The sequence below is a fragment of the Terrapene carolina genome, unplaced genomic scaffold (assembly GCF_002925995.2).
Source record: "Terrapene carolina triunguis isolate 2854851 unplaced genomic scaffold, T_m_triunguis-2.0 Scaffold210, whole genome shotgun sequence".
NCBI lineage: Eukaryota > Metazoa > Chordata > Testudines > Emydidae > Terrapene > Terrapene triunguis.
In genome coordinates, this window is record NW_020664561.1 from 30,174,687 (window position 1) to 30,193,324 (window position 18,638).

The following is an 18,638-nucleotide window of genomic DNA, read 5'->3' on the forward strand; positions in this document are numbered from 1 at the left end:
GGGGGTTGTCTGTAAGCAAGGACAGGTCTGTCTCCCAAGATCTGTGATCTTGCGTTTCCAAAGAGATGCATTCTTTTTCAGCTTCACTATTTCAATTAAAGATAGCGGGGTAATGTTATTAAGTAGAAAGTCCACAAAAATTGACAGATATATGGTTGGTAAGCCAAAATGGTGACAAGCTGAAGATCTGAAAGGAAGCTAAGTATCTCATTGTTCAGAATCTTGATTTGGACGTTTATCTTAATTTCCAGAAAATCAATCAGTGATTAAACCATGGCAGTATATTGTTGATTCCAAAATACGGATTCTGCAATGTTGCACTAGCTGCTTCCCATACTATCTGATCTGAATTCATTGATTTTTGTCTGATGAAGTTTAAAAAGGAAGGGAGAAAGGATGCCACTGAATAGTGGGATGCTAACTTTCCATTACTTTCTTAAAAGACAAGTGGTATTTAGACTCAGTAACAATTAAAGCAGGCAGACTGAACTGCGACTCTCAAGCAGTGGGTGTTTTTTTCTTAGTCTCCTTTCAGCTTTTTACTGAAAAGGTTTTGGGGCATTTTTCAGCCCTATGTCATCTCACATTCTGGCATATTAGCTTTATGGGTATCAAGTAGATGCCTGGATCACTTGCAGCTAAAACTCCATGCATCACTCTAAAAATGTAAGAGTAAAAGGTTAAAGAAAAGTAGGAAAGTCAGCATATTATTTAGCCATATTTTTGTTCAAAACCAGAATGCTTTCTATAAGATAATAGATTTAGATGGTATGTGGTAGCTGGCTTCTGACATTTGAAAATCAGAAACCAAAGTAACTGCTTGGTCAGTTAGACCCTTTTACATGTCACTTTCAATAATAGGCAGAATTTTGAAAAAAATGTAGGTTTTTTTCCCCATTGTGAGTATAGCATATTGCTGCTTCATCAGGATGTCCATTGCACTTGAAAATGAAGCTGAGTTCCTCTCTTTCCCTTGAGTAAAAATACACAGAAGGTATTCTAAACATAACAAATTGCTGAACAGTGGTTATGTGTCATGAAAATAATTAATGGTGCTATCTTCACTAAGAAGCATATTTCAATCAGATGACTGATGACTATGCATAGAATTTTTAAATTATTATAAGGAAATTCTGAAGCAGAAAAAATGCAGACAAGAAAATCCACCTACACCTACAATGTTAATATACCATCAAAATTGGGAAAAGTTTTTTTTATCTGCTTCGGAGGCATGTGTGGAATGTAACTGACAATATGTCCACATCGAAGCATAGCATAAAATCATAAACATTACTGTGATAGCTGGGGGAAAAACAGGCATTAATTTCAAGTTGTTATTGAGAACTTGTGTGTCAGTTAAAATTTACCATACACTACAACAATTCAAGACTAGGAAAGTAAGATAAATAACAATTAGCCGTCTTCTTCTGCAGAAGCACCATCTGTTCCATGCCAGCATCTGTTAGAAAGCGCTGTTCATTTAGCCACTTTGCGCTTGATGCAGCGTTAGCACTGTTTGATAATGAATGCACCCCCTTTGTTTAGCAATCATGATTCATTGTATTTATAATTTAGCGATCACAGTGTTTTTAGCCCTGCTAATTGATGTTGCAGCTGCATGCTTAGATTATTCAGGGAACATTTTTCTCAAGTAAGTACTACTGCACTCAGCTCCTTTCAGCTTCTCCAACTGAAAAGGGTTGGTTTTAACCCTTTTAGGAACTTAAGCAAAATTGACTATCAAGTGGTAAAGAGAATCAATGTGTAAATTAGCTCATAATAGAGAAAATCTTCCTGTCTTTAAAATGTTTCTAAGTGCATTTATATTCCCGCTAATAATTTTTACTTATGATCATCTTAAGTTATGATCTCCTCAGCTCTTGGTAGCTAAGCATTGTTGGATATGGGACCTGAAAAAAATAAATAACAACTAGATATTGTTGCCACCAGGTGTTGGGGAGGGGACACTATATATTCCCCCTATTCCTTTGAGTTAGTACCAAACCAGTCCCTTAGGTGACGGTTAGGGAGCACTGTGCTGCTGCTATGTAAAACTGAGCCAGCAGTTATTACAAAAATCCCACATTTTTCACAAGAGTAGATAGTATTAACCACAATGAGTGGCCAAGGTCCAACTTGGGTAATTTAATCCTGGTTGCAGTAAATTCAATGGGAAAGGCTTACTTCACTCCTCTTTTTAGCAGAAAATTTTGTACAGTATTGCTGGAAAACAGTGAGTGCTACATTCCACCAGAGAGATGGCTTCATTTTTGTAGTGAATGAGTGATGGTTATGTACTCATGATAAATACTTGGAGCATTGGGGTAAATCAGGAATTGCTCTAAATATGCATCAATATAATAGACAGCATAATGTGTCAGTCTGTGAAACAGCTCAGGCCAAATTCAGCCATAGTATAAGTAGGCTTTAGTTAAGTTAAATTGAGGAGCGAGGTCTGTCATAGTTCAGGGCAACTGCACCTGTATTTGTTCCCCCTCTCCACCTGCTTGGTCCAGCAAGGGCAACCATTCTTGGCTTACAGCTCCTCAACCATCACCCCTCTTGGGCAGAGACCCATGTCTCTCTCCCTCCTGACTGGGGTTTTTCCAGGTTGTACAGTTCCTTTCTACACTGTGTTATTCCCAGCAAGCCAGATGATCTAAATTACCGGCATCTGCATATTGCTTTCTCTCCAGAAGATATAAGCAGCATAATTGTCCACAGTTATATGTTACCACACTGCCCTTTCTAAGAAACCACATTTATTCTTAAGGTAAAAGCATTACAGAAAAATATATATTGAAAACAATAAAAGAACCTACGCACATGTAATGAACTTTCCAGAGATCACCCCAACTCCAATCCTCAGCTTTGTCAGGTGTCGGTCCGTCCAACCCTTCCTTAAGGATTGCCCCCCTTTCCTTTGTTCCATCTGTTTGGTGGATCAGGAAGAAGGCCCTGAGTCAGTTTAATTTGAGGTGATTTATCCAAAAGTCCCTTCTTTATCTGCTAGTCACTGGAGATTCCAGATTAAGCCTTTTGAGGGGATAATAAATCTCTGGAGATGTTACAACCTGAGTGAATTTGCCAATCACTTTCCCTTCACCCCCCAACACACACACAATATTCTTAGTTCTTGGAGGGCTGTGGTCAGTCTCCCCCATAGAATTACATACAGTCCCTGGCACACTATGATACATAAACTTAATCAAGTAAAATCTCCCAAAGGTATTACAGGAGATTGCCATATCTGTCACAAGGCCCTGATCCAACAAAGCACTTAGGTATATGTTTAATTTTAAAACTATTCACACATTCATAAAACTGAGAATGTATTTGCTATTTAAGTCCTGAATTTGACCCTTTCTGAAGGATCAATCCCTGATCATTCTGAATGGAAGCGCAGAATGTAAATAGAAATTACTGGCTTTGTTCATATTACTGAACATTTTAAGAACTAAAGAGAAGCAATTCCTATATTCTGTACTCTTCATAAAACAGATGGACATATAACTCTTACGGAGAAACTTTTCTAAGTTTCTATTTTTTCAGCCGATGGCTATAGGCAAGAAATATCTGGTTGTAATGAAGAACTTTCTCAAGCTAAAAACTAGCCTTGCATGAAAACCATGTGGTCTCTTATCTGAAAGATTTAAGGGTATTCAAGGCGAGTATTTTCAGTACAGTACGCTAAAGTTTCATATACAGCTTCTATTAGTAACAGGAACTGTGTATATAAATCCCCTGAATTGAAAATTAAACTTTTTATTGTTTGGGAGGAGAAAAATATCCCTTTTTTGTTTTAAAAATGTCTTTTAAAAAATTGATAGTATTGTCTGTAGTTGCGCATAACGTTGGCATGCCCTTCCCAAGTCCCACCATGTGGCTCTACAGCTAAACCTCATCGCTCTTCCACAACACTCTGCTACTGCAGCCCTGAGCAAAATCCAGGGCAGAAACACCCAGATTTGCAACCTAACATTTTAGACAAATGGATATAATTTCTGTATAGAGGACTTAGAGGGTGAAGAAGTGTGTGCCATGAGCCATTCTCCTTACAATGGCACAATATAATAATACCTAGGTTTTTACTGAAGTCAATTGTAGAAGTTCCATTGACTTCAGTTGGATCGGATTTAGACGGACATTCAGCATATTTGGAAATCCTACCTTTAGTACATATTATTATTTGCCTTTCCCCTCATCTTTTATAAAATTTCCCTATGTCTTTTGATGTGTAAATGTTCATCTTATATATTTATTTGTGGTGTTCTCTTTGCTCTGTGTTTACAAAGGGTAGTTGATTTTCTAGTCAATGTATTTGTTGTAAGCGCTTAATAAATTGTATGAAAATAAAAAAGCTTTAATGGGGGTAAATGGGATTTTTCATTTTATTGATAAAATGGTCAAGAAATGTTTTATTTATATTATTATTAACATTTGCCAATTTTATTATTCACTGATATATAGGAAATTGTAAGAACATTTCAGATCATATTTTCACCCCTTTAATATAATTTTAATATACTATAATTATGAACCAGTATTTATTTCATAGCTTATACCTTTTCCTTCCTTTACAGGGCCCTCCTGGAGCAGCTGGTGCTGAGGGCAGACAAGGTGAAAAAGGTGCAAAGGTAATAAATAAGACCATTTGTTCCAAACAGTGAAATACAAAAACCATTCCAAAAAAGTAAATCATGCCTTTTCTAAGCTATTTATTTTACAGACAGTATGTGATATTTTAAACCTACCAAAGTAATCACAGTTAAGTTGTAAATAACTCAAATTAAAGGGCCTAAATTTAATATATAAATTGTGAAATTCTTTTGCTTTAATTTTGCTGCACAATAATTCATTTGTGTTTAATGCATAGTCTACAGAAGGGGGCAGTACAGAGGCATTCCCTTGGAAGGAAGCTTCTAGAGGTATTTGATGGGTTGCTGTGTGCGCTGCTCATAAATGCAAGGCCAGGTCATCTCACTATTGCAGAAAAGAAGGGGAGAACATGGTCATGTCCATCCCATAAACTTTAGTGCAGGTTATCACAGTTATCAGTCAGGGGCCAAGTCTGCTCTGAGGGGAACAGATTCAGACTGCGATCATCTCTTGGAAGGAGTGCGAAAAATTCCTTGAGCCCTCTGTATCACTTGTGCACCCATACCGAGCCATGGATAATCAACTCCATTAATGATGTGATCTGGTATGTCTTCCTTGTAGGGTGAACCTGGTTCAGAAGGTGCACCTGGAAAAACAGGACCAGTTGGTCCTCAGGGACCTTCAGGAAAACCTGGTCCAGAGGGTCTCCGTGGTATTCCTGGCCCTGTGGTAAGTTCATTGAGTATATAGCAATATTGTTATCATTTTTATCTTGAATATCCACTTTTTAAGGAATCTTAATTGTTTCTTATAGGGAGAACAAGGTCTACCTGGAGCATCGGGTCAGGACGGACCACCTGGTCCTATGGTGAGTATCCTTCCTTCCTTCCAATGTTATGTCAAAGGCCTGGTCTACACTGGGGGGGATCATTCTAAGTTACGCAACTTCAGCTACGTCAATAACGTAGTTGAAGTCGACGTACTTAGACCTACTCACTGTGGTGTCTTCACTGTGGTGAGTTGCCTGCTGTCGCTTCCCCGTTGACTCTGCCTGTGCCTCTCGCAGCGGTGGAGTACAGGAGTCAACGGGAGAGTGTTTGGGGGTTGATTTATCACGTCTAGACTAGACGCGATAAATCGACCCCCGCTAGATTGATTGCTGCCCGCCAATCCGGTGGGTAGTGTAGACATACCCAAAGAGGAAAAGTCCTTAAACATGTACCATTAAGGTCCCCATATATGTTCCGGGGAAACTGATAGTACAAATCGGTGGTTACAAGGCATTTATCCTTCTGTGTTTGAAGGATTGCCTGCTTTACAACTGCTTTATCCAGTTATAGAACATAGCAACTGCACTGGAATCAGTGGAGTTACATTGGCATAAGACTGGAGTAACACAACGGGGTATCAGTCCCTTCAATCCTCTGGCCAATATTAGAATAAAAACCAACATATACAAGTGCAAGAATGTATACTATCCAAAAATGTGTTTGTCTCCAAACAAGCACTAGTGAATATAAGGCCTTATGGCCTTCATAACAGCAGAAACCACACAGAAAAAAAATAATCCTGGTAAAAGAACATTTCCTTGGCACTGGTGATTTCAGTGCAGCCTTTGCTGGTAATAGAGGTCACGTAGGTACATGTAATTCCTGGTGCAAAAGACTAGAGGGTCTGACTAATCACTGAAACACAAGAAAATTCAGTATCAGAGGGTTTCCTAGCAAGGCAGAGCCATACTCCATCTTTAATTCACTATTCCTTGCCCAAGAAATAGTTTATGGATGAGGTTTTCAAAGGGGCTTGAGGGAATTAGGCACCTAATGCCTATTGAAAGTCAATGGGTGTTGGACACCAACGTCCTGTAGGGCCCTTTAAAATCTCATCCTAAAAAGCTGTCTCAAAGAGGTCACAGATGAGGGATGTCATCCTTAGAAACTACTCAGTGCAGCTCATCAAGTCTTCATTTTTATACTGCACAGCAACCTGCATGTTGTTACATGCTTTATTTTCCCATTCTCTTCTCCATTTGGACTCTGAGCTGTTACATTACTATTCTACTTTATCCTGCCCTTATCACAGCCTCAGATCCATTTTTGGGGCTGCTATAATATTTATCCTTATTACTCCCCAAGCATTTAAGATTAAATGGAAAGATAATTTGGAATCATCACCTACTATATACACGGCTGCTCATGAAATAAACTAGCAAAAGCCAAAAGTGCACTCCTGCACAGTGCATTGTTGGGGGAAACCTACAGGTCTTTGTAGCTTGCAGCAAAGTTGTCTTTCATGATGAATTGTTGTGTTAACTCTTTAGCTACGTCTCAGAATATGCTTTCTGTTTTATTGTTACTTCAGAGCAGTTTATTAGTCATCAAACTATGTTTTGTGACTATAATATTGATATGGCTGTAAAGCAAGGAACTAATACTCCACAAATTAATTCATACTATAGCCCAATCACCACAACCCCAGGAAAATTTAAAAAAAAATGTTTGGCTGCCGCTGAGTGGTATTTAATACTCCTTTATCTCTTAAAAATGGCTCAATGGCCAAATGAATATTACTGCACATTAATAATGAAGGCCAAAGGAAAGGAAGCACATAGAAGTCCTAGTAGTCAGTAAAAGTAGTGGCATAATTTTCTTAAGTCCTTCATGATGAATAGAAAAACTAATATGATGAACAGCAAGTTGCTGCTGTTCTCAATCCAGCCTTGTATTATATATAAAATTTTAAATCTACAATACCTGGCCAGATGGTCCTGGTCTTTGCAGCTAAGCAAAGGCGATCTGGCTATGAGAGAGGTCTCAGGTCTCTTGCTTGCCAAAATAGTTGAGAATCATCTGGATTGACTAGAATACAATGTATTAGCCCACTCTGCAGGCCTATAAAGAATTTGATTTGTTATTAACCCCTCTGAGGATGGGTACAGACATCTGCAAGGTGGGAAGGGAGAAAGTTGGTGGGTTTCAAGAGAGAAAATGACCCCGGGCAGACTGGAAGATTGGAAGTTTTCAGGACTTGCTCTGGCGCTAAGGCTTTTAGTCAGGAGTAAGTTCTAGAAGGTCTGCCTCTGAGGTGATGCTGCTCAGCAGTCAGGAGGAGGTAATACATATTCTGATGCTGAACAGAAGGCGTTTAATACATTTCCAAAATGACATGTTAGGGATGAAGGCTTTGAAATAGAACATGGACACAGTCACGGTTGAGTGAAATGAAAGAGCAAGTGTCAAGTTCTCAAATGACACACAAGGGTATGTCCTACTGCTGTCACACATTAAATAAAAGCAATTGTTTCTTTTGTGGCTGGAAGTTTTAACTGCTGCTGATGTGCACAATAACACAACCACATCACATCAAGATGCTGGTGCCGCAAGGGGCAAATTCAGTCCCTTCTTTTATTGCAGAAATGGTGTGGTTCAACCATGCATAGGCGAGAAGGCTGGATGAGGGTCAGAAGGCAGGAGGAATTTCCCTGTACCTTCTCCTCCTCTCATGGCCTGGCAGGGATAGGTACCTCTGCATAGGCCCTAGGACTGAAGTACCTTCTGCAGATTAACTATACAGCTGCCCCACACATCCTTTGTGAAGAGAATTCCTGCCCCACCTCCTCCTCACTTCTGAAGCCAGGTACTGAGGGTTGGGTTTTAGCTATAACAGCTGCAGAGCATATCATCAGGTTCTCACAGCCTTTACAAATGTGGTTGAGAAAATGTGCAATTCATCATCTAAAGTAAAATGCTTCCTTGAATTAGTCCTTGCTAGGACTTTCACCTCTGAAATACCTTTTCACTTTCTTGTGTGTATCTTAACAAGAAGAATAGATTTTTTTTCATTGATTGGAACATTTTATGGGCACATTCTGGTTGACTAACATAGATTTTTGCAAATGTTCAAAACCCACGATTTTACCCTATAAACAAGAAAGAGCTTCAGAACATGTATTTATACTTTTGTCAGGACTGGAATTGTTTCTTACAATGGACTGTGATGTAACATGTCTATCAATCCATATATAATTAGTATTACAGTATCACTAGAAAAAACAACGAGGAGTCCTTGTGGTACCTTAGAGACTAACAAATTAATCTGGGCATAAGTTTTCATGGGCTAAACCCCATTTCTTAGATGCAGGAGTGAAAAATACAGTATATATATTATAGCACATGAAAAGATGGGAGTTGCCTTACCAAGGGGGTGGGGCGGGGGGAAAGGTTCCGAGGCCAATTCAATCAAGGTGGAAGTGGCCTATTCTCAACAGTTGACAAGAAGGTGTGAGTATCAACAGAGGGAAAATTAATAAATTGTAATAATAAATTCTATTAATAAATTATTAAAAGTAATTTAGTCTCTAAGGTGCCACAAGGACTCCTCGTTGTTTTTGCTGATACAGACTAACGCGGCTACCACTCTGAAACCTGTCACCATGAAAAGTATCACTAGAGGCTCCAAGCAAGATCAGGGTCCAGTTGTGCTAGGCACTGCACAGAAAGAAAAGGCAGCTCCTTCCTGAAGAGCTTACAATCTAAACAGACAAGACAAAGAGTGGGAGAAAGACACTATTACTATCCCCTTTGTGCAGAGGGAGAATTGAGGCACAGAGATTAAGTGACTTGCTCAAGGTCAGACAAGAAATCTGTGGACGAGTCAGGAATTGAACCCAGAGTCTGTGCCTTAATCAAAGCACCATCTTTCTTCTTCTAAAACAAAAATTTACTGGTCATTAAACATCCATTTTCACATTTAAGTAGCAAAAATGTCCCGAGGGATTTAAAATAAAATGTATAGTTAAAAGACCTGTCCTGAGGCTATTTTAAAAGCCCAATTTCAATCAGAAGCAAAGTATATTAATGAGTTACATAGCATTGAAAATAAGAATTCAAGATTGCCTGTTGATTAGCTAGCTCTAGTAAATCATTATATTTACACAGCAGCATATTAAACTTTGGTTCACATCTGAAATAAAGTTCAGAGACAGCAGTTGCTGAGTTTAGGTTGCATTCCCCGTGGACTGCAGTTGTGAGAAGCATGCCAAAGTAGATATGCAGCAGAGTACAGCACGCTGCAGGTGAAAATGTTTGATTCTATATTCCAGAAGCTTAAAAACATATCAGCCCTGTTTTTCTTTTCCCTTTTTGTTCATGAATTATGTATTTGCCTAATCTTTTGCATCGACTGATATCCTGAAGTAGAAATGGAAAAGGTACACACTGAATAAAATTTTGTACATGAAGAGTTGTGGCACTTCTGAATCTGTGCCACATTGAAAGTGTCACTTATGACTGCTATCCATATCATAATTTCACATATGCCCCCTGCCAGCAGGAGACTGGTAGCGATGAGATACTGGATCACTTTAGCACCTCCCCTTCCCAATGTACACATGTGCAGTGTGAGATTAATGGCTCAGAAATTAATGCCTCTCCTACATGTGCATATGCCCTGCATCACTTGGATTTTCACCGTATTCTGTACAAATTAAACAAAATCAGAATTATTTCTCGTATGAATAGCAAGAGATTATCAAGTTTGTAAGCGAAGCATTCTTCCAAACATAGAGATCCTCTTCTCATCTTTCCAGCTTTTTAAAAAATAAACACATTTGTTGTAATTATTACAAGATTAATATCTTAATAGAATTCCCTTATGTCCTTGTTAAAGTTAACAGAAAAACTCTCAAGGAGGCAGAAGGGGAAAGGAAAATGATGTGAGTGTCCTATCATGAAGTTTATTTCAAATTCTTCCATTGGTTATGAGGAGCGCTCACAAGATCAACCTTTGGTTGTGTCAGAGCTGAAATAAGCAAGGAGTTCACAGTGCTCCAAACCCTGTGTACTTCTGGGGGATCAGCAGAAGCTCAGTGATATCGGTGTGGATCCCCAGGCCTTCTGGCTTCCCGCAATTTTATCCTGCCTCCCAGTCAGCACAACACCAGTGGAGCCCTTTGGCGGATTTCTCGTAGCATTGTCTAACACTGGATCCTCCTAAAAAAACCAGAGTGGTGTATTCTACAATGTGCAGTTCTGCTGAGCCTTGGACTGTAAAAACTTCTGAGTGGATGTCCTATGGAGCTGAGAGATGATTAAGATCCCTGTCTTGTCCCTGTTTTTTCCCCTTGACAGAATTCTAGCTCTGGAACTCTGAACCTCCCCTTTTCTCATGTTTTGGCTAGGTGCAGGGCCATACAGAAAATTTAAAAGCCAAGGTCAGGTCTTTCTTAGGCCACAAGAAAAAGGAGCACTTAGACCTCATTGGAAGACATTACAAAATCACCAATTTGGCATGATTTACAACCTCTTCTCCAAAATAACCCAGACCTGGAAGAGCAGAAAGAAGTGCATTGGCTGAACAACATGAGGAAGCTTGCGTATTAGGCCAAATTCTGCCCTGATTTACTCTGTCACTACCTCCTTCAGTGCAATCTCCATTAAGTCAGAACAAAATGTGGCTCACTATATCTCCCTCAACCAAACGCACATTTGGGAGTTCTAAACTCACTCCCAAATGAAAATTAGGGAAGACTGTTTTACACCCAGAGCAGAGGATGTGAAGTCAGAAGCTCTTCACACAGTGGGAATGGCAGCTTCAGGATTTTCCGTTCTGTACTCTTGGGAAGGTGTTTTCCAACTCCTATAGAGTCCTCTAGCTCCCCACTTCCACTTTTACTTTTCTGTCTTCAAATCTCACATCATGGTATCCTGCTTTCCATCTCAGGAATGCTGGAAATGACTCCTGCCAGTGTCAATTTGTAGACGTTTCAGATGTTCCATTTCTAAATTAGATATTGAGCACCACATACTTTTGTGGGTTCTGTCTAGCCTCTTTTAAAACTAATTCAGATAGCAGTAAGTTTAACTACCAGCTAATGAGGTTATTTCCATTCAAACCGCTTAATCTCTTATGTTATTGTGTGTGTTGGTGGTTTCTTATGTTATGGGCTGTGCTTAAGTAGCCGTCTCCTAGATCTATTTAAAAAAAAAAACTGCAAATAAAAAAGTTGATTCAAAATGTGCCACAAGAGCATCTTTTATAATCATTATACTGTAGAGATAGATTTAAGAATATAGAACCTTATTAGATTAAGATTTTTAAATTGTCAATAAAAAATTAACAGTCTCCTCTAGGTATTATAGTTTGAGATATATTTACATTGCACTGAAAGAAATTGCATTTCAGCTCGTATCAACATTAAACACATAGTGCTAATGCTGTCACTGTGATGTTATTTTTTTAAAAGCTCCCATTTTAAGTCCTCATTTTAATTGCATTTGTTTACAAGGTTAGTGTGAATCACAGTTTCACAGAGTCACAGGCATGAGTGGTTCAGAAAAACGATGGCACTGGCAATAGAGTATTTTATAATATCATTGTCATCATATGTAGGCTTTCCCAAAAACTTTTTAAAAGATGCATACTGTAGGATACCAAAACAAGTTTGGTAAATTCAGACTGATGCCATTTGGAAGGCAATTTCCTTCTAAATCTCTGAGAAATGAGTGTTTTGAGAACATTTTGTCCAGTCCAATTTGTATGGGATATTCCTTAAGCCATTGTTGAATCTATGCACACTGCTATCATGATGGCTGAATCTGGCAGCATGGCAGCTTGGGCAAAATTTACAGTAGAGCTGACAATCTCCATATACAGGTTCATAAAACCTGAGTAGTGGTTCTGGTTAGTTTATGAATGCTTGTAATTTAACAATACATCTCCCTACACAGTGCCAAGTAAGGGCCCAATCCTGCAAATCTTAGGCAAGTAGTGCCATTGACTTCCATTGGATTACTTATATGAAGAATGACCACTCACACGACCAAATTTGAAGAGTCAGGCCGTACATTTCCCCACTGGTGTCCCGTAGTGCATAAATTCTAACTGGATAAAATAGTGCTTCACACTTTTGTGCAGCTTTTGTTTTTTAAGCACCCTGTCAAGAACTGACAGAAGCAGCATTAGCATTGCTTCCCAAGGACCAATTACAGACCAAAATTGGGGCAAAGAGTGTGTCCGAGGGCAGGTCTTCACTACAGGGGGGGGTCGATTTAAGATACGCAAATTCAGCTACGCGAATAGCATAGCTGAATTCGACGTATCGCAGCCGACTTACCCCGCTGTAAGGACGGTGGCAAAATCGACCTCCGCGGCTTCCCGTCGACGGCGCTTACTCCCACCTCTGCTGGTGGAGTAAGAGCATCAATTCAGGGATCGATTGTCGCGTCCCGATGAGACGCGATAATTTGATCCTCGAGAGGTCGATTTCTACCCGCCGATTCAGGGGGGTAGTGTAGACCTAGCCTAACTCTCTTTTAGAAAGCACCATCTACAGTTGTGGTGCTGTATAAATGATTGGTGGCATTGTTTTAAGAGAAAAAATATGTATAGTAGGTACTTATATGGCCCCCATCACTGTACTGTCTAAGTGCCTCATAGTCTTTAATGTATTATCCTCATAGCACCCTTTGAGGTAGGGAAGGTCTATAATCCCCATTCTACACTTGGAGAACTGAGCCACAGAGAAACTAAGGCCCATATTTTTAAAGATATTTTGACATTGCTCTGCTCGCATTGCAAGGCCTAAGGGACAAAATTGAGAAGATAATGAGGTGTCTAACTCCCATTGAAATCAATGGAACTTAGGTGCCTAAATATCTTTAAAAATTGGCCCTAAATGACGTAGGCAGCCAAGTCTCATTTTCAAAAGTGGCAGTGCTGAGCAAAGCAAGGCCTAAGTACCTTTAAAAATCTGGGTCTAAGCAACTTGCCCAAGGTCACACTGGAAATCTGTGACTGAGCAGGGAATTAAACCCTGAGCTCCCTACTCCCAAGATAATACCCTAACCCTGGACTGAAATATGGAGTGGCTCTCAAACCAATAACAAAATAGGGGAAAATTAATATAAGACACCTGCTTAACAATCTGCCGGACATTACTGATCCTCACTACCAACTTAAGCGAATTAAGAGGTCTCTTTACCACTGTGTTATAACAGGATAGGGATAATAAAGACCAAGCATTATTGAAGAAGTATTGAAAAGCATGTAAAGTGCCCACAAGCAAAAGTAACAAAACATAGATTAGAAAATTTGATTAACTATCACATGCTTCACTGGGTATTTCCAGTGCCACATGGAGACTTTTAGTTGACCTTTAAAGAGCTCTTTCCTCATAAATTTCCAGTCACACAGGCCCTCGCTTCCACTTCCTAGTCTTGTCAAAATCAACTATTCTATTAGTGCAATGAATCAGAAATGTTTCTTTTAAGCATACACTTAAAGATTATCTTGTGCCCTAAGTTGTACACACAGCCCATCATCAGCCATTGAATGCCACAGTACATGAACGTACAGTACTTTTATTATTTCAGATAAATATTATGAGTGCATCCTGCCATGCCATTTAAAACTTGTGTTTAACATTATTTCCTTTGACCTATTTAGGGTCCACCTGGCTTGCCTGGACTGAAGGGGGATCCAGGTTCCAAGGGTGAGAAGGTAAGTGGAAATTTCTCACTTTGTGTCTTCAGTTTGAGAAAGGCTCCACAATTATGGCATCAGTCTAAAAGCCAAGTGTTGGCTGAGTGCATAAGACAAAAAAAAAAGTATTTCTGTTGTATAAAAGATGCCATAGTGACACAAAAGGTCCATAGCACCCATCAATCAACTCTCCACTGCCATAATAATAACAATAATAATAATAAATAATGAAATAGTAGGCCACATCTGCCCATCCCAGCAGCATTCAGAGAGAAAGGAACAGTCATTGCCTGGAAGGTAAATTTAATTACCCTGGCTTTTCTCTGTTATTAAGAGCCCACAGAAATCCATAGGGGAAAAGCATATAGTTTCACAGTTGGGAATAAGACATATTAGCTTTTTTATATATAAAAAGCCACAAACTATAAATATAGAACAATTGTTGTATTTGTCTTTAGTGAGAAGTAACAGCAGTAATGACTTTAAAGATATAGGATGCGCTTGTTAAAGGATCCTAAGGGAAATAGGCACCGAAATCCCATTGAGCTATCAGGGCAAGGGGAACTGTTGGTGGAAAGGGACATTGTTTGGTATGAAGTCCATTCATTTACATACTTGGATCAGGTATTTAAAAATGTATATTACTTATCGAGGTGGTTTACAACTCTACTTACAAATGTGTTTGGAGCATTTAAATACTGACAAGGGTGTGACGCCTGAACTGATAGGTATTGTTATTTCTGCACCGGCTTCAGTAAGTAGCACTCACAGATTTATTTTTCATGGAATAAGTAGTTAACTCTGCAGGTAATCTCTGAGCATAAATGTCTGCAAATGAATGTACCTGCAGAATAATTGTGTGCCTACTGTTTTTAGGATTTTTTAGGATTTCTCTGTAAATATGTTCAGTGATGACTTTTCAATACCCTAAGCTATCAATGTATATTTCTCATTTAATTTACATGTATTCATAGTTATATATATTGACCTTCAATCTTATTTTTCTCTGGCTCTTTTCTAGGGACATCCCGGTCTGATTGGTCTGATTGGACCTCCAGGAGAACAGGGTGAAAAGGGTGACAGGGGTCTTCCAGGTCCACAAGGGGCTCTCGGAGCCAAGGGCGATACAGTTAGTAAAACACACTTTTGTTTCCATTTAAGTTCTGTACAAGCTTATCCTCTCTGCCAAGTCAAGAAGAAGAGAATTTGAATTCTAAGCCATTTGCACAGATCTTGTATATGAGTAGCATTTAAATTGCAGCAGCACCTGGAATCCCCATTCAGGAATCAAGGTCCCATTGTGCTAGGTGCTGTACAAATGTGTCATGAAGCTAAAGAGCTCAGAATCTAGCTTATGGACAAGACTCAGTAGATGGATGAAACAAACAAACAGGCAGAGGACCTGGTCACAACAATTTGCTCAACATTGTCACGTACACTAGCTATGCTCACAATGTAGCTCATCATCTGCCTAGCTTTTATCAACTGGCAGCGTTGTGTGTGCCTGATGTCAAAAGTGAGCCTTAAGGAGGATTTGGAGGTGGATGGGGTAGTGGCTTATGAACTCTGGAGGGTGAGAAGAACAAAAACAGAACTCAAATTGGCATGTCATGTTGTTAATAATAAAACAGGATCTAGATCATTAAGCCGACTTAAACCCTGCGTAGAACTACTCTGTACTAAACTAGTCATCTTATTGCCCCTGTCACCATTGCTCAGTATAGCAGAAACAATGCACATAGAATAACGTAGTTTCTGCTCATTCTTCTTTAGGGCATTTCCGGTCCCGCTGGTCCACTAGGCCCCCCTGGCCCTCCTGGTTTACCTGTAAGTAATTACATCCAAAGTGTCTTGCCAAATATTGTTCAGTTCAAAATATTCCCATCTTAGCTTGAGTACAACTCAGTGAAACTGTGTCCATTGTCCCCTAGGGTCCTCAAGGTCCAAAGGGTTCCAAAGGATCCACTGTAAGTAACTCCTTTCCAGACTTGTTCTGCATTTTCCCTTGGAGTTGGTGGTTTTCTTAAAAAATTCTGCTGTTATGTTTTTCCAAGACTGCTAACACAGGGTTTCTTTCACTGATTTGTAGGGTCCTGGTGGTCAAAAGGGTGATGGTGGTTTCCCTGGCCCCCCGGGTCCTCCCGTAAGTAAAATCACTTATTTGACGATGCATTCAGTTAATGGTCCAAATGATCCTGTTTTATAACGCTGGAAGGTAGGACTTTGGAAAATTGCAGAAAAGGAAAATATTAGAGCTGGTTGGAAATATTTCAAACCGAATGCTTTTCTATTGGAAAATTCCAGTCCATAAATGCAAAAAATTTCACGGAAACGTGATGTCTCTGACAAAAATTCCTTCTAAAACAAAAATTTGGGGGGAAAAAAGGAAACACTTCCTTTTTCAGAACATAACATTTTGATTTTCCATTTTTTTATTCTATAAAATATAAAATGCAAAAAAAAAGTCAAAATCGAAATGAAACATTTTCTCAATCTGAAATGCAATTGATGGAGGAATTTTGGTTCTCTGGAAATTTCAAATATTTTTGGTTTCATTCCAGTGTGAGCATACTAAGAGACTGTCTGTCTCAGGTTGTTTCCCAGGTGCACTGGGGCAAGTAACCCCAGAACTGCACCCCTTTTGGGGGGCAACTTAGTCTTCCCCTAGTGGCTAACTAGCTCTGCTAGGCAGCATGGTGGTGGACGTTGGGGGTGGAGCCTGGGTCTGCCTCTTACCTGCCCCCTTTGGGGCATTGTGGGCCCTCTGGGGAGCAGGGATAATGCACTGCCTACATTTTTGTGAGCATGTGGACTGTGATTTTGCTCCATATGGCATTCCCCCTGCTCTGCTCCCACATAAGGGCCAGGAAGAATCTCTCTCTCTCTGTAATCAAGCCTTGACCAAACCAAAGGAAATTCGAGAAAAATAAATAAGATAAAAAAGAAGACAGACCATTCAAACTACCTCCAACCAAGATTTCCATCTATCAATCTATTTATGCAGATAGAAAATAAAATTAAAAGGCAACCAAAGTATGTGATGTACTTTACAGGGTCCTCCCGGGGAAGTTATCCAGCCTTTGCCAATCCAGTCACCCAAAAAGACAAGAAGATCTCCGGATTACATGCTGGCTGATGCAGCTGATAACATCCTGGATTATTCTGATGGCATGGAGGAAATATTTGGTTCACTCAATTCTCTGAAGCAAGATATTGAACATATGAAGTATCCAATGGGCACTCAGAACAACCCAGCCCGAACTTGCACAGATCTACAACTCTGCCACCCAGACTTCCCAGACGGTATGTTAATATTACATGACAAAAGCAAATGGGCTGAGGTTATGATTTACTGAAGTATATTGTCAGCTTATTAATTCTAGTTATATGGTTAATATAGTCTCTAAAGAAAAGCTAAGAAAATGTTCATTAAATCCATTATTGCAGGCAAAAAAAAAAGCCATTTATAAACATGGTGAATTTAATTTCAACTATAGAAATTCTGTGTCTGAAAAGCAAGAGTTCATTACATATGCAATACAGTCAGTCTGGTTTTAGATGTACAGCTTTTACAGATTGCTTTACCAAAAAAAAAGCATATTAGCAAGGAGAGAAATAAAAGTTTCAATGTTTATTTAGAAAGGTAGACTTTGCATTTTACAAAACCACCTTTTCCAAAAGAACAAAGGGTGAAGTCCTTGTGCCATTGAAGTCAATGGGAGCTTAGCCACAATGATGCCAAGATTTCACCCAAAAGATATAACTATTTTAAATCTGGGGGTGGGTGGCTGGATGCAGATTTGTTTTAGGTGCTACAAATATTAGTCCAGAATTTAAAAAAAAATATCAGAGAGTTGTACAAAACATTACTGAATACTGCTCACAATAAATTCCTTCATAGTGCTTTCATCCTAAAAACACATTAAGCAAAAAAGACTGAGGTTTATGTGAAATGTATGGACATATTCAAGATCATATGGCAATATTAAGACTAGTACTTTCTGGTGTTAAAGTTAAATAAAATGCAGAGTCATAAATTAGGCAGTGTTTCAGAGAAATAGCTTTGTTTATTTTTGTTTATTTATTTAAACTGCACTTACTCTCTGGTAAGCTTTAAATGAAGGCCAACTTTCACACAGCTCTCCTGCTTTTATATTTCTTTTATTGTAATGAATATTTCTCCCCGTTCAAAGTAATCTTTTCATATTTTAAAATGAGAGCAAAAATACATTTTGACAATTTAATAATACTTATTGTTTTCACTCTAGACAGATAAAAACAGATGGTTGCCTTGAGGAACAGTTAAGTAGTGAATGTGCTGTATGAAAAGTACATATATTACAATTCAGTACCTCCATTATAATGACTATCTTTTATAGAAAGTCTCTGACTTGTTCACTTACCAGTATTTATCTATTATTTGGAGCTTTTGTTTTAATATGAGTGAAGGTTTAATTTGGTTAAAATAAAAGTGAAAACATTCATTTCTTTACAAAGCTCTTGGGAGTAGGAGGCTAGCTGTCAGGACTGCCTATTTTAAATAAAGAGAGTCTGAACAA

At 39.0% G+C, this 18,638-nt stretch overlaps 1 protein-coding gene across 5 annotated transcripts in view; it reads left to right on the plus strand.

The window, feature by feature from the left end:
- The window catches only part of LOC112108480 (collagen alpha-1(XI) chain), a 221,790-nt gene that overhangs the window by 195,666 nt on the left and 7,486 nt on the right, over positions 1–18,638 (plus strand). For all 5 annotated transcript variants that reach the window (XM_026655480.2, XM_026655483.2, XM_026655482.2 and 2 more), the window contains 9 exons: positions 4,584–4,637; positions 5,221–5,328; positions 5,414–5,467; positions 14,044–14,097; positions 15,101–15,208; positions 15,853–15,906; positions 16,011–16,046; positions 16,169–16,222; positions 17,133–17,382. In XM_026655480.2, coding sequence (XP_026511265.1) covers positions 4,584–4,637; positions 5,221–5,328; positions 5,414–5,467; positions 14,044–14,097; positions 15,101–15,208; positions 15,853–15,906; positions 16,011–16,046; positions 16,169–16,222; positions 17,133–17,382 — 772 coding nt within the window. The remainder of the gene's footprint in view (positions 1–4,583; positions 4,638–5,220; positions 5,329–5,413; positions 5,468–14,043; positions 14,098–15,100; positions 15,209–15,852; positions 15,907–16,010; positions 16,047–16,168; positions 16,223–17,132; positions 17,383–18,638) is intronic.